Source organism: Oryzias melastigma, linkage group LG3 (assembly GCF_002922805.2).
Source record: "Oryzias melastigma strain HK-1 linkage group LG3, ASM292280v2, whole genome shotgun sequence".
Taxonomy (NCBI): domain Eukaryota; kingdom Metazoa; phylum Chordata; class Actinopteri; order Beloniformes; family Adrianichthyidae; genus Oryzias; species Oryzias melastigma.
In genome coordinates, this window is record NC_050514.1 from 14,305,848 (window position 1) to 14,323,282 (window position 17,435).

General features: G+C 37.5%; 1 protein-coding gene across 2 annotated transcripts in view; it reads right to left on the reverse strand.

The window, feature by feature from the left end:
• Positions 1–17,435, reverse strand: part of gpc6a (glypican 6a) — a 159,226-nt gene that overhangs the window by 110,322 nt on the left and 31,469 nt on the right. For both annotated transcript variants that reach the window (XM_024296148.2, XM_024296147.2), the window contains exon 2: positions 16,382–16,540. In XM_024296148.2, the coding sequence (XP_024151916.1) occupies positions 16,382–16,540 (159 nt within the window). The remainder of the gene's footprint in view (positions 1–16,381; positions 16,541–17,435) is intronic.

The window sequence follows — 17,435 nt, forward strand, 5'->3', positions numbered from 1 at the left end:
AATAGTTTTTTTTTTTTTTAATTTATATATTTTTATTTTTGATTTTGTGTTACTGCTGCAATAAAATAGTCATTAAATAAAAAAATAATAGATAAAAATGCTTATTAAATTAGTTATTTAAAAACTAAATATAAAATATGTTCTTTAGTTGGCATTTGTAAATCTCCACGGATACAAAAAGTAAGTTATTTGTGATGAAATATTTTATAATACACAAAAAAGTCAAATCTAGTATCCCAACACATACTTTCTAGAGAATGTCTATTGTTAAAAGTACAGTGTTCTCCCGTATCCGCCGGGGTCAGGGACCAGAGGCATCCGCGAATGTGCCAAATCCGCGAATACTGAGAACACCCCAACCCCGCCACCAGAAGATGTCTGTTACCAGTCTATACTCCTCAAAAACACTTCTGATTATGCTCTGTAAAACATTTATTAAAGAAAATTGGAGTATTGGTCGACAAATAGATTGTTGTGTTTTTTTTTTTAATTAAGAACAAAAGACTGTACAGCAGCCACTGCGTACTTAACACAGGTGAGGAGTGTAACTGTCTCTTTGCACCTTAAAAGCAGGAGAGCATACTTCCTACTTCATCATGTAATAATCACCTGCTGCAGATGATATTTTTTCTCCAGCATTAGTCTTCAGCGTTTCAAGTTTTTCTTTCGCTGCTTCTGAGTCAGCTGATGGCATTTCTCTATACATGGAGAGAGGAGCACCCCCTCCCTCCGCGCTCCAGAGGGGGCCCTGCTGTGTGGAGATGCACCTCAGCAGCGCAGCCTCTCCTTCGGACGCAAACATTTCATACAACTGTCTTAAGTTGTCCAAGTTTTTGTGACGAACCGTAAGAGTCATGTGACTGAAAAAAATCTGCGAATACGTGAAACTGTGAATACGTGAAACCACGAATACGTGAAAGCGCAAATACGTAAAACTGCGAATACGTGAAACAGTAAATAAGGGAAACTGCAAATACGTGAAACTGTGAATACGCGAAACCACGAATATGTGACACTGTAAATGTTTGAAACCGTGAATACATGAAACCACAAATACGTGAAGCCAAAAAACATAAAACCGCAATAAAGAAATGCAAATATGCAGTGGAACATTGTATTTCAACAATTGGGTATTAAAACTGTTTGTAATTTAGTCCTAGATCTCAATTTAGCAACACAATTCAGAACAGATATACTAGATAGTGTAAAGCTGCAGTAAAAAAGTCCTTTAGGAGGACTAACAAAGTTTTTTTTTTTTTTTTTTTTTGTCATCAACGACGTACACTATCACAGCTTTCCTTTGGGCCTAAACCTTCTGTTGCTGCTTCTACAGTTGAAGTGGTTCAATTATTTACAGTCACATCTCAGTTGAATGGTCAACCAAAATTGTGTGAACTTCACAGGCGCCACATTCATTACAATTTAAATAATTAATAAATGTAAAGGCAGGATGAATAGTAAGGATGTAGGATATACGATACATAGTAAGCCAGGTGGTAATAAGTTTCTCTCTCAACAGACGATGTGATCACAGCTGTACCAAATAAACTCAATATTCCAAGGATGTTCTTTATATATGTATGTATATGTATATTAAACATATATATATATCAGTGGCGGGCCGTCAGGGCCTGCAAGGCCTTCTCTGCTGGCCTAAAAATATCTGAATCACAGACTGATATTAATTATTATTTATTTCCGTGAATACGTATTCTATAATTCCAAATGCTCTGTCTTCGTCCTTTCATTGCTGTCTCCCTGGTTGCGCTGCTTCCAGACGTGTATTTTCCTATTTAAGCATTAACCAATCACATTGCAGCACCATTTGTTGCTAGGGTCAAAGAAATCTGCCTGAAGGCCTTCACAATCAGTTTTGCGGGCCCTGTAGCATACAATAATTGTCGACCAAACTGTTGCTTCAACCAATCAGATCTGGAGGAGACCACGTGCTAGGCCAGCTAGCTGGCCTACAGATAAGCGTCAGGATTTTCACGCGCTGTGATTGGATAATCGGAGAGTGTACTAGGCAGAGTTGATAAACTGAATCTGTAGCGACCTGCACAGGCAAATATATCGAATTTAATAGCTGGTTTGTCAATCCACAATGGCTGAAGGAGGAGAAGAAATGGATTTGGTTGCAGACTTACTGTCAAAGCCGTTTTCAAGACGGACTTTTCAAGAAAAGCTGGACATTGTTAAGCGGGGTCGGGCAACTCCGAAGCTAGCAAGCCCCGTGTCCACTGCTTCTGTTGAACGGACATTCTCAGCCCTGAAGCGAATTAAAACTTATGCCAGAAATACGTCAGGGCAGGCTCGACTTTCAGCATTAGCTTCCATGGCGATAGAAAAGGACTTCTTGATGGAACTAAAACGCACGGATAATCTGCACGACAGAGTGATTGAAATCTCCTTGAGGATAGAAAGGATGGATTTTGTGTACAAATAATCCGGATTTTTGGTGAGTAAAATTTTGCTATATACCTAAATATTATTGCAATTTTATCAGGTTATTTTTTTATGCTTTTTTATGTGTGTCGCAGTTGTACCTGCAGTAGAAGTTTTATAGCCATAAAATAGTTAATGAGGGTTGGGTTGATTCAGATGGAGCACTACTGAAGGCCTAGGTGTGAAATGCACGGCCCGCCACTGATATATATATATATATATATATATATATATATATATATATATATATATATATATATATATATATATATATATATATATATATATATATAGGGGTGTGTGGGTGTGTGTGTGTGTGGGTGAGTTTTTCCACTGTATATGAAAAGTTAAACTTAATAAATGCCTCCATAAGAAGAATCAAATTCTGCCGCTCTGTTTTTCTTTCTTTCTACTCTCTCAAGAGCAGATTGCGAAAAGACATGCCTCTCATAGCCTCTCCTTCAGGCTCACCAGTGGGAGAGAGTTAATAGTGTCCAGGTCATGTAGAGCAATCCATCCTGAAGTGCAAAAGTGACACCAGGCTTCTGCCTTTGCCACATGATGGAAGCTGCCAAGAAGTATCTGTTAAAGCACTGATAGACAGACCCCATTCCCCTGGTCCGTTGAGACTTGCCGTCTTCCCGACATTCACTTAGGATAACACAGGGACACCAAAACAGAGCTTATTTATTTATAAACACTTCCAGGAACTGGATGTCCACATGGTTTTAGGTTTCATTAGAAATGGACATGTGACTGTCAAAGAGGTTTCATCTGTAGGGGTTAAATCAATGGTATCACTGCTGTGTCCTCACCCTGTCCTGCCCCGGGTGTTATTTAGCGACATCTCTTGTATAATGAAGGTTTCGCAGAATAAGAAGGTTACCGAGTCACGTACTCTCCTCTGTGTCCTTTAGTTTATGTCCTGTTTTATGCCCTCTACTTGAAGGTGTGTATTTTTTTTTTTTTTACAAAACACAAGAAACCTCCTTGTTTCATTTCAGTCCATAAAAAGTAATTCTTTACAATTGATGCAACGATTGTTTATTTTTCCTTTTTCTGTAATAAAGGTAAAGGTTTCCTACAATCCAACTGGTTAATCCACTAAGTTAGTACTGAGCAACACTGATACTTTTAGTTTGAAGCTGATGGTAAATTGAAAGCGAGGTCTGGTTCCAAAATTGGCCCAGTCATCATCAAGATGAGGCTTTTTTTTTTTTTTTTTTTGTAGGGGTTTTAACATCAGGTTTAATTAGCCACATAAACCCTGCAGATCCCCAGATGTCTGATACAATAGGACTGTAGAAAATTTGATCCAGAACAACCAACTTGTTGATTACAAATCAGCGCGCTTTGCATTACAACCCAAAGACAACTCTACCAATGACCACTTTTCAAGTTTACCTATAAAGCGTCAGTTTATAACCAAAAATGTCTTAAGGTAAGAAAATAAAAGAAAGAAAGAAGAGGATGAAGAAAGAAAGAAACATCAAACTATGATTCACTGCAGTTACTGTGTTCCAATTTAGATTGTTTTATCAAAGTTTTATTTACTGATTGTATCATAAATGGTAAATGATGTATATACAGTCCAAGTTTATGGAGTGATTTTGGTGCCACCATAAAAAGTCAGTTTTGAGATCAAAATGTCCTAAATTGCAAACAAAATGTAAAGTTTTAAGAATAAAACTGAAAATATTATTTTTTTTGCTGTCAAAAAATGTTTTTGCGTTTGCAAGACGAATGTTCTCTGATGTGTTGTCTCTCATCTCGCTTCCTTCATATCTTTGATTTTGTGGGGATTGGGATCAGGAGTGTGTACAACTGTGCTTAACTATCACTCCCTCCTATATAAACCTGCGTTTCTCCTGCCAACACTGCCAGATCATCTTCTGTGCTTTCAAGTGTCATGATCTCTCTAGCCCTCACAGTAGAATTTGCTAATAAAAAAACAAACTGCAACTATTTGGAGCCATTCTGTGTCCTGCATTTGTGTCCGCGCCCAGATCCTGACAGATTTTGCGTTTGTGGGGTGTTAAGACTGGATTAATCTGGTCCACTCAAAGTGAACCACAGTTTGTATCCAATCCACTCCCGGACCGAAATAACTGAGCAAAACGGCCCCTAACTGCTGGCCAATGACTGAAGAGATCTCTAGTCACTTGGTTTTGTTAGGTTTGATCTGAGATAGAAATCTCCGGAAGACCAAATCCAATCAGGACTCGATCTGAACCAGCGGACTTTACCAGTCTGGATACACCCTAAGTTTCAGTTTAGCGTAATATGTGCCACACCAACCAGCCAATCACAGACAAGAGGGTTCATGCTTATTGGGTTGGATTTGACCAAATTAAGTGTCTCTGCCTCGCATTGATGGTGTTTAGTGTTTTTGAAAGCTAATATAGGTGCAGCCAGGAGCCAGAGGACCTCTAGTTTGGTGACACATTGTCATGAACACTTGGGTCATGATTAAAAGGAAAAGATCCTGAAGTCCCCAATGGCTCTGGTATCCCTTTCAGAAGCCTCCATTGGCTGGTCCCCTTGGTAGGAGGCCCCATGGAAGGCCCCGGATGAGCTGAGGTTCCTCCCAGTAAAACTGGAGGAAGTTTCTATGGTAATGATCATCTTTAGGGGCTTTGGGATTCATTCCTCACCACACTCAGTGTTGAACAGATGTTCAAGCAGGCTAACGTGAAAAGGGCAAAACATGAAATGGATTTAATTAGAAGAAAAGGCACTGGGTATATTTTGGCAACCCACGGGGGATAAATAAATAAAAATAAATTAAAACTGGACCTAATCAGCTGACAGTATATCCACTGTAATTAAAAGTTAAAAGGAACAGACATAGTCTATCAATATTTTGTTTAATCTGTATTTACTTTGAGTTTCTTCTGGCACATGAAAGAGGCGTGGGGGAGGTTACTGTGACCATATTTCACTCCTGCTGAGCTCTATTCAATTAGACCAATCTTCAAGACAACCATCTATTCAACTTTCAGGCTGCACTTCCTAATGAGAGCCTTGGGTTTCTGCTGAAGCCTATCCCAGTTGCCTATGTGCAAAGTCAGGCTGCACTTTGAACAAGTCACCAGTCCATTAAAGGGCACCATACAAAATTACTTTGATTCACCAAAAGTCATGTTGGGTTTTTGGACTGCAGACAAAAGCTGTTGACCTGAAGTAAAGTGACTCTGGAAGATAATGTAACCTTTGATCTAAAAGGTCCCTATGGGCTGTATGCATGACCTACTTCCACATTCGGTATATGACTGCTCAGTCATTTCCGGTCGGGGCAGTGGGCTTTTGTTTATGTGGAAATAGTGGAGTATTTAGACTTTAAATGGTGTTTTTTGGAGCTACCAAGATTCACTATAAGTGACGTTAGGCGCATTGTTCGTTTTTCTAGCAAAATACTCCAAAATAAAAATGCAAAAAGGATTTATAGTATTTGTCATCCTACATAGCAAAATTCAAAGGTAACTTGCTAATGCTGTTGTTCTTCTCAATTATTTACATGTGACCCGCTCTAAAGCTGATGGGAATTCATGTTGGTGACATGCAATAGGTGCAGACAAGATGGAGATTGCTGTATTGTTTCAAGCATTTTATGTGAATCCAAAGCTAAACGTCACAGTATTTATTGAAGTCCCATTAGCTGTCATGCAGCTAGAGTGCGGAGCGAAGCTGGGGCTGTGGCCACGATCGGGAACCATTTGGAGTATTAACCCGAACCAGAGCCGTAATACTAGCCTTAACCTTTCCTCGGGGTCCGTGCAGACAAGAAAAAAAATTTAGAACTGACCACAGTATTCCGAAAATCTTGTGTGAATACCGTTGTTTTTTTTTTTTTTCATTTCTGCTAATGCTAACTAGCATGAAAAGACACGTCTGATTATCGCTGTCTTTATCTTTATGACCTGTTAGTTGTGTTTTAATAACTCCACAGCCAAGTGTTTCTAAATTTGTTAAATGTAATTTTCAGTGTCAGGTAGAAGCGGTCTGAGACGTGACTAAATCCTGATGAGCAGTCAATGAATCAAGCAAGCTCTCTGTTTATGCATAAATGTTTTTAAGTTTATGTGAAAGGCAGTGTTTTATAACTGGAAGCACTCTGTTCATGCATAACAACTTACTAACTGATTTGCAGATCCTGAATCTACTTACAGTCTCAGCAAATCCATTATCTCTACATACCTGTCTAACTTACAGGTCGAAGTTGTCAAGTGTTGACTCTGTAACACAACAAACAACAGGTTACATTCGTCTGAGGAGTTTCTAAATCCTGGATCAGTCGACTCACCCAGTGGATTCTGTCTTCAGCGTTGCTTATTTGAATCTGGACAGCCAAAAGGAACAAGAGATTTATATGATTTATACCAACAAAATAACGGTAAAAAAAAGTCTTTCACTGTGTTTTGAATTGAATCCTGTTATTCAAATTATTCATTTAATAAATAAATGATAAGCTATTATATTATGCACAAAGAATACCAGGAATTAAAAATCAGTCCACAAAATCAAGGACATAGTCTGCAACAGTGGAGCTTTTCTGGATTAATTAGCGGCCTTCAAGCTTTCCATCAAGTTTATCCAAAAGAACAGAAGCCTGACTGTTGAACTGAAGGGGAAAGAAAATATGACAAACATATAGATAGATAGATAGATAAAGTCAAACAAAGTTTAGAGAGTACAATGACAAAATAATTTGCTTCAATTCTGTTTCATATGTTCAACACTGAAGTGGGATTCAGATAATATAATGAGGACCTCTGAGATCCTCTTTTGATGTAACCATTTGATGTCAGCTATGAATTGTGGGCATTTTGAAAACTGGTAAGTACTTCACTGAACGTCGGCCATGAATAATAAATGTAAAGAATTCTAGTTTGTGATGTCTACTGTAGATTAGGCGAGGTTTTTTGTTTATGCAGATACTGTGTAAAAAAAAAAAAAGCAGTGCCCTTGGATATGAAAACTCCAAGTCAATATTTATGAAATATGAGCATTTATCCCATGTAAGTCAAACTTTTATTTTAAACTAAAATAATTTAATAAAAAAACAGTCTGGTTTTCCATCCGCTGCATTAAAGGAAAGGCTATAAAGTCATATTCTTTGAATAAAAATTCTAAAGCACTCATGCAACAACAATACAGTCTCTGCCTTTGCAGCAGAATACAAAGCTTTTTCTCTGAATCATTACAGACATGCACAGTGAAGAGGAGAGACCTTCACTGCATCAGTCCTCTTCAAAGAAACCTGAACATTTATTCTTCTGGCAAAAAAGTCAAACTTACTTTCCTTGTTATTCCAATAAAACCATTTTTCCTTTTTATTTAAGTGCTAAGCATAAATCTAAAAGGTTGTAAGTTTGTTTAAGAAAATGCAAAGTACATTTAGTCATGCATTTATTTCCAGTTAAAAAAAGAAACTTTTGTATCAGTCTAAAACAATCATCATTTTACCTTTTTTTTTTTTTTTATATGCACTAAAAATGAGACATTTGACCTGCCAGAGCAACACGTCGGTTCCAGATTCTCACCCTTGTCTTTGTTGTCTTTAATGAGGTCGATGTTGAAGTGCACCACTGACAGTGACTCATCACTCTGGCTTCTCATCAAAGCTTTGTTTTTCCTTTCCACTTCTTAAAAGAGGCCAAGGCATCACGCAGAGGACCAATGTGTTAATGAAGATTATTTTAAGTCCCTCTTAACCGTGTTTAGGTGCCAAAAATATTTATTTTTCTGCATTTTTTTGTTGCATCTTGTCATCAAAAACAACAGAAACTGATTTTTTTTTTTAAGTATTTTTTTTTTGGTCAGTTGTGCTAAAAAGTGTAATTAACTACAGGTTTACTGGGACCTACCGTCCAGATCTGGTCTACGAGGTTTCCAGACGATTAGTCAGACAAAATGTTGCGCTGCGTTTGAGGCCGTTTTGCTTTGGGTTGGGTGTGAATGAGGGATTGTTGATGTGAATGAAGGACACTGCAGCTCTCAATGTTGGGCGGAGAGGCTCTACAGAGGCAGGATCAAAGAACCCAGTCAACCACGGCAGCTGCCCAACTCAGACTTTAGTCAACCAACCGCACACTCTAATCTGTGGCTGGGGCCCTTCTGAGGATGGAAAGGCACCAAACAAACCAAATCTAGAGAACATTTACTAAACAAGACGACTAAACGAGAAACCGCAGGGTAGCAGAAGAATTACAGAAGAAGGCAAAACCGTTTTAATTGGATCTCTTAACCTCAAATATTGATTCAACATTTTAAAAGACATCTTAAGAGATTTGTAGATTGTGAACAAATGGATTAAAACTTGTTTTTAACATCTGTCGAGTGTTTAATAGGTAGGCTACTTAAGAAGCATGTGTTTATCTTTATGGGAAGGTTTCATTTGAGAAAATTCTAAATATCAGGAACAAAAAATCAAAATTTAGCTGCTTTTCTAAACTGTTCAGTCGTATTTGGTAGTGAAATAACGAAGCCCCTACCTTGTGTTTCTAAATTTGATACTAGTCAGGAAGACTATAGCACTGCATATTTTACAGTTCCTAAAATAAAAAAAAATATATATATATGTATATAAAAAAGAATCAGTGGCTGGTGTCATAAGGGAGCAACATCTCATTGACTCCCATGTTAAGAAAAACGGGTCACACACAACAAATAAAGCATATGAACAGCCTTTATTCAAACACTGTTTGTGTGGAGAGGAGGAAAATTAAAATAAACTTATTTTGATTTTATTGCAGCAAAAATATGTCAATTATTTTGATTGTTTGGTAGGCGGTCTCGACAAACTTCAAACTTTGTCTCGTGCAATGGGCCAAACCCAGTTTCCTATGGATGATGTTGGAGAATATCTTTTCAGCCTGTTTACTGTAGAGAACAAACACATGGTTTTACTGTCAGGTTTGAGTGAAGTTTAACTGGCTTATGCTGATGTTCTTTGGAGATTTTCTTTTAGCTAAAATGATAACAGAAACATTGTGCAACCTGTGGTTCAACAGCACATTTACAGTGTAAACAAAATGATTAAAATTTGAGTAAAGTCGTTGACTTTGTTGCCAATTTTGTCAGGGTCAAAAGTGCGGCCTTGTGGGGTTCATGCAAATGCTGTTGCCTTTACAAAGACAGCGTGCGCTACAGATATTTTCCAAGGTCTGAAAGCTTCAGCCCGATGATCCTCTGCACTCCTGACACTCTTTGCTGCTGAGAAGCCGAGATACCACACACAATTATAGTAAGTTGAAATGCTCTCTGTGCTCAACAGCAGCAGGTCAGAATGTCCTTTTGGGGAGGTCAGCTTTTTTACAGCATTCTTTGAGAGCACAGTCGCTGTGCCTTCTCAGTCATTACCCTGTTACCAGCCCACGATACGTCCTTGTATATGATGCATCCTTTTGTCACATCTGAAAATAGTGAAGCTTTAAATATGCTCCAGCCTTTCCCGAATGATGAATACAGGTCCAGATAATCATTGGGTAATTTTCTGAAATCATTAATGAGTCCTCGGGTTTTCCCAGTGGGAGGGACAGGTAATTTTCAGAAAAACCGTCTAACCAGATTTTCCTCCTCCACTCTGGAGCTGAATTTATCATTACTGCAGCTAAAGGCTGGCATACTGAATATATACTTTTCACTATATTTTTATCATCCCATGGAGGTATTATAAATGACTAATATAAGGACAAAAATCAAACATTTCTCAGAAAAGTTTCCACAAATCACTGCTCAGCAATGTCAGCCAGTTATTTCTTGATTTTATAAACCATTCAACCACTACAATCAGTCTTTAACTATTTGCACTCTGCTTGTTATCACCTCCAATTTCTTTCCTTCTGTATCTCAGCATCTTCAGCTTTCAGTTCCACGCACAGAAAAACAGGAAATATTTATAAATGCTTTTGCTTTTAATTCCACTTGCCTTTGGGCAGCTGTCGGGCTTCCAGAGAAAGCAGGAAAACTTTTAAATAAAATAAAATCAAAAGTATGCTTTGAATGGTATTACACTGACCTAAACGAACGCAGAGGTGCAGCTCTGTCGGTTTATTTATGCACATCTTTCACAATATTTTCAGTCATTTGACTGGAAATTCTTTAGAATCGGTTATCTTTTAGAAAAAGGCGAGACGTGCTCGGAGACGGAGTCCTCAAATGCATGATAGCATGTTGTGAATGCCCCAACCCTAATCCTGGTGCGCAACAGTCATTTGTGGCTTCAGGACTGCTCAATAATGTATCAAAACCCACAGGCCTCCAGGGGAGGGAGTCAGTAATCAAAAAGTAAGTTCAGGATTTCATAATAGCGGCCTATAAATAACTTCTGACAGAAATGAGAGCATGGAAAATTGATGAAGGATGATTCAAACTCTGTTCAGGCTAATATTTTCAGTCAGTCCACATATGCTGCGGTACGGCGGCGTTACAAGGCTCTTTCCACACAAACTGTAATACGGATGAGAAATCTGATGCAGGGAGCAGAGAAATGTCAACAGATTTAGAATGTCGTGATGATTTATCTGTGACAGCTGATGGGGGCCAGTTGTCAGTATTAAAATTCAACAAGAGAGCGGCTATTTCAAAGTCCTCCCATCATCTTTTGATCTGTTGCAAAAGCGTCTTTTAAATAATGGTGCTGTTTTTAGCCACAATTACAAATGTGTGTCTCTTCTAGGACATAGTTTCTGCAGAGCAGCAGGAGTTCGTTAGAAATTCACCTCTGAGTTGTGAGCGGGACTGTTGGTCCCCACCCCACTTTCCATCATCCATCTAACCCCAACCTAAAATTACAAGTGTAACAAAAATGCCAAACAACTGAACCAGTTATACAGTTTTGAGCCAGATGCCAGTTCAAACACAGACCAAATCCAGGCCTTGAGGGCCAGTGTCCTGCACGTTGTCCAACCAACCTGCCATTGAAGCTCTTTACTGGATAAACACACTTGATCCAGGTAATTAACAGAAGATAAAGCACAGTTTCTGGAAAACCAGCAGGAGGCCGGCCCTCGAGGCCTGGATTTGGACACCTCCGCCCTATCCCTACAGCTTCACCCTACCCCTGATTTAGACCTCTAAACGGAGAGTTATGGAAAAATAGCGGCTATGTCCAAATTCCCACTCTGATCCCTGACTACTAAAAACTATATAGTGCAGGACTATCTAATGCCCTGGATTTTAAAAGCAATTCGGACACCATGTTCACTACTTTTCTTTTGTTTTTCTAAACACCAGATATAACATTACCAATTTCACAAAGTGAAAATCGAGTCAAAACAAACATTTCGCAACATTTATTTGTGACTCCACTGTGTTCTGGAGTGAGCATTGAAGCATGCTAGTTTTTAAGAAGACTTATAGGGAATTTCTAGCACTCTGGATTTTGGAATTGTAGATTCAGACACCACTAGAAACGGCGAACGCACTGTATAGTGCACTATATGGTGAGTAGTGAAGGAATTTGGACATAGCCATTGTCTTCAAAGCTCTTTGATGATGTCATCAATAGCTGCCGGTTAGCTATGTTAGCGCAGGGCTGCTAACGTTTGGAATTACATAATAACATTGGTTCTATAACTTTAAATCAAATCAATTTAATTTATAAAAAGCACTTCTCATACTTGCATACCTTGAAGCGCTGTACAATTAAAAACAAAAACGCAAAAGTTCAAATAAAAACCCAATCCACCCTTTTAACCCCCCCTTCTGTTACCACATACTTCCCATGACCCCACACGCAATGAAAACGTGCTAAAACAAAAAGTCATTACTTACATTTAAATGTAAACTTCTGAACTTCAGAGCGGACCCATGTGGAGAAATGTGTTTCTCTTCCGCGGCACAGCGGGATGCAGAACACCCTCATGGCGGAGAGATACAGAGCAGTCCGCAGCTACGGCTAGCCCTTAAGAAAACTATTTCGGACACCCCTGCCCTTCCAAATGCCCCTACAATTGGAGGGATAGGGAGAAGTTGTAGGGGTAGAAGAAGAATTTGGATTTGGCCAAAAAAAAAAAAAAAAACATGCTCTGCAATGGACCTAGTCATCCACAACTAGATCCGTACGAATGGAGCAGACCTTTTTCAAGCAGTATTTTTCCATCTGCTCGCGATTCAGAACAATTTAAATAAATAAATATTTGGAAATATTATTTAAAGCTTAATTTTCTTTATATATGTCCTTCATCATCATCAAAAAAGCCACAAAAACATGCTAAGTACTCTGAAATGTAAAGCTGTATTTCAGAAGTGACAGCCATCTTTCACTTTATCCTTGATCTGAGAGAAAAAACACCCAGATTGACAAAATCCTTCAAGCTTTTCAGGGTTCCTTTTGATGGATTAGCTTCTCAAGTTATCATATAATAACTCTTTTAATTAACTAACTGCTTAGTGTTGGAGCCGTCTTTTGTCCCTGTTTACAAAACCTGAGGGGCATTTTTCATTTAGTTATTTGTGATAAGAAAATAAAGACTTTTGATGAAGTGTTTTCTGCCGTTTTACAGCATGTCTTGTTACACGTAGGCAGTCATTTGTGTGTATTTTCAATTTAAAGTAACCATAAGACAGCTTAAAAGAAATGACTGAAATTATATTCTAAACAGTGAATGTGCTGGTTTCTATAAACACAGATGAAACACAAAGACTACCTGAAAATCAAATCAAAATCTTTGTTTTATTGGGGACTGTACTCTTACGGTTAAAAGATACTCTGATTAGTCTTCCAGTCTACTCATTTTAAATGCTCTAAAACACAAACTCTAAAAAGTCTATTTTGACAGTAAGCAATAAAACTTTTAAAATGGGAAGTAGAGATAAATGGGAAAATTCTGCATCAAAGGGACAAAAGATGTTTTGAGGTCTAATTTAATAGACTTTGAATGCAGCCTTGACTTTGCTCTCAGACAGTTTCACAGAGATTCATACAGGAAATTATGTCATCAAAAAAAAAACTTCTGATGTTGACCTGAGTGAACAACTTTACTTGTCTCGATAGTTGGTCAGGTCAGGGTCGCAGGTAACTTCAAAACCTCGAATGTGAATGACACAATCATTTTTAAAGCCCAAAACCAGTCAGTGAAAAAAAAAAAAAAAAAACTTTAAGAGATAAGAGATGAACTGCCTTCAAAAAGCAGGTGGGTCAAGTCCAATTTTTGTCAATTTAAACCATTTGAAGAACTTAAATTTGGTCAAAATGATTTCTGGTTTCCTTGACACTTTCTCTTTTTTCACACAGACAGTCTTGATTTTTCTTTTTTTTTGTGCATGTACAGAATTACAAAAGGTGTCGGATAAAATTAAAGATTTCTTTTGCAGGCTCAAACTGAAACTCAATCCTCAGCAGAGAGGTATCTAATATTTATACGAATGTGAAAAAATTGATTTTTTTTAAAGAGAATGTAAATAAACCTTTATTGATTGGGATTTAACTAAAACATACGTCTCAAATAGCATTAAGAAACTATAATTAACACCAACACTTTCTTTTTCCTTACTCTTTTCAATCCCCTGTGTGTTCTTTTTGTAGAGTGTCCAGACTTTATCTCCAAAAGGACATAAGGAGAGGGATCCTGCTATGACAGAGTATATGAAGTTGATATAACAGAACAACAATCAGAGGAAACATGATCTATTTCAATGATGTCATCTGTACTCAAGCAGCGATGTCTCATTTTGTTAAAGCTCTCACAGTTTTCCCCTCGTCATTCTTCACTTGACATTTGAAAGAGATTAGGACACAAGAAGCAAAAGAACGAAAAAACAAGGATGTGTGAACTAAGGAAGGACAACAGGTGCAGCTGATGCTTCCCTGCTTTTCAAATCCTAGATCTTACTGTTTTGTCCCTACTCGTATGTGTGTAGATGTATTTATGACTTTAGAGGGACAAACCCTTCAGAATACACTAAGAGATCTTTTTTATAGGTACACAATTCAATACAGCATCTGATTTTTCAATGTTTATTTGCAACTAAAGTTATATATGTTTTATCTTTTATTTTTTTAATGAAGGAATAAAGAAATATCAGATAACTCTCCTTGTTGATGATCTGAGGATATATTTAAACTGGACACATTTGGTCCTCTTAAAGTGAACCAAGTTTTGTTTCCCTCACTAATCTGGAACAAATTTTCAGTCTGAATACACCAATACAACAAGACCAGGAACCGCTTCTCAGACCCATCTTTCGAGGGGGTCTCAGTTTGTTTCCCATCGGAGTAAGCTCCAGTTCTGATTTTCCTCAGTCTTAATAGGCTCCGCTCTCAGAGTGGAACAACTGGACCAAAACAGCCACTGGAGCCGGGTGTAACGAGATGTAAACAGAGTAGCAGAGCAACAATAAGACATGGTAACTCATTTAAATTTGGTCAGATAAATGCAGGCCCATTAAAACAATTTTAAACGCAATAAATGTTGTTTCTCACTGTTTCCCAACAATCTATATGTCATAAAAACTTATCAGCAAATCTTCTTTGCCGATGTCTGCTCAGTAACGGCCTCGCAGCACGATGCCTTGCAGATGCCCAAAATTGGTCAGTGGAAATAGAAAGTTTGAACTATAAAGGTTGCATTACCTGCGATAATGCTAGTGTAAATGTTTTTTTTTTTGCTAAAAGTAGTTGCTGAAGATGCTGAAGCTTTTTGCTGATAATGGTGATGCAATTTAATGGCTGAAGGGATCTGCTGAAAATGCAAAAGCTTTTTGCAAAATGTCAAATTTGCTAGAAGACTGGAAATTGAAGAACTATGAAAGAGTGCTAAAGTTGGCCAAAATTTCTGAAAATTCTGCAGTAAAATTGCTTAAAAATCTCTAACACATGCCAATTTTACAAAAAAAATATTTAGTGTGTTGCTTAAATACATGCTAAGATCTTAATTTAAAAAAAAAAAAAAAAAAAAAAAAGCCTCATTAGATGCCAAATAAGCCAAAAAAAGCTAGCTCGTTGCTTCAATACTAGCTGAACTCCAAAATAACCTAAAATTCCTGGCTAAACTACACCAATCAAAGACGTTGACCTGTTGCTAAAATAGAAGCTAAACTCTAAATTAGCCAAAACACTCCAGTGATTAACAAATTTGCCAAAAAAGTAAATTTCTGCAGATCGGTAAATGGGAAATTAATTGCAAACGTCAGAAATGGTTCATAGAGTGTAACTCTAAATTAGCCTTAAAAAAAACCCAGTAGATGACAAATTAGCCAAAAACGTGAGCATGTTGCTAAAATATTAGCTAAACTCCTAAATAACATAAAAAAACCTTTATCAGATGTCAAGTTGCCCAAATGAGCTAGCATAATGCTAATATAACACCTAAATGCTATTTTTTTTATTACTATAAAAGATGAAAACATAGCCCATTAATATATGTGAAGGCTTGTTGCTAATCTACGTAAAAATACTAAATTTTAAGACTTTCTTATTTATTTCATATGGGACATCTCTTGCTTAATATTTAAAAAAAAAAAAAAAAACGGTAAAGTTTATAAATTCCAAAATTTCAAGCATTAATGTTTTGAACCAGATGAACGTTTTGATACCAAGATGCTGAAATCACTGATGGTGTGAATGCACAGAAAGGAGCAGGAGAATTACTATAGTGTGAATGCTATAAAACATTCACACAACTGGTGAAATATCCCGACGAGGATTGCAAAGATTAGGACTTCTATTCTTTTTCTCATTTCTTTACCTTTGTATTTCCTGGCCAATGACTGAAAACATCTTCAGTCGCCTGCTTTTGTTTTAGTTTGAAGCAGAAATGACGGGTTGAAAGGCAGTCTGAATACAGACCAAATGCAAGATTCAGGACTCAATCCGGACCAAATTAAGTAGACTTGGTCTGGACCCAAAAGATTTTTCCAGTCTGAATAGACCCCCAAAACATGGGATTGTCCTAGTGAAGTTAAAATACGAGGTGAAAAGGCGTTCACTTACCATCAAACTTTTTATGCCTAGAGATAAACGTTGTTCTCATTTGACGGCTGCTCTCCTCAACCATGCTCTCAAACTCCAGTTTGCTCTGCTGGTTGAGCTTTTCTTCCATCTCAGAAGTGCAGCAGGTGTATCCCTGAGGACAGACACGAAGGTGCTCACCTAAGAGAGACAGAGACATGGAACAGCACGTTTATACACACCACCACCGCAGGAGTCAGATTTCTCTAAAGACTGCGCTCAGTCTTTGATCAGAAATCTCCCGCTCTTTTACTGGTTTTCCACCCCGAAGCTATCAAAGGTGGGCTGAATGTAACTTAAAGGAGAGGATAATATTTGTCAGTTCCCTGTTACCATATGAAACAAAGAGTCCCTTTGATACAACAAACTCAAAGCCTTGTAATATTCCCTTCATATGAAAGAGAAAATCTTCCGTTTATCAACCTCAAATGACAACTCTGAGGTCGGCCTTGAACACATGGGATCAGCCTACTTGCATCAACTCCCTAAAGTTTTCGACCATGAAGACATAAACATGTACTTCTAAAAGCAAAGGCTGGCCTTTTGAGTAGAAAAAGTGCCTCTTAAAAAAAAAAAAAAACGCTCCAATCATCTTTTGATCTATTCTAAAAGTGTTCCTTGTTATCTTTTAATTCTGATTATACCATTTTCACAAAATAACCCCAACCCCAACCAAATATTACGGGGGCAGCAAAAATGGCGAGCAATATTGGATTCATCCAGCCGTACAGTTTTAAGCCAGATACCATCTCAGAATACAAAAAATGCAATTTTAAGTTTAAATTATTATATATATGTCCTCCATCATCAAAAAATGCCACAAAAACATGTTAAAACACAAAAAACATGATTGTCATTTTAATGGGTCTTACAAACTTTTTTTTTTCTTTTGTTTTTCCAAAAGAGAGAGGAAAATAACCGAAAAACAGAAAGTCTTTATGTGTCTTTATGTATTAAAGACTTGCTCCAATGATAATGGTGTTTTGGGTGGTTTTAACATTTTCTCGTAGCATTTATCTAAAGACGAACGATATAT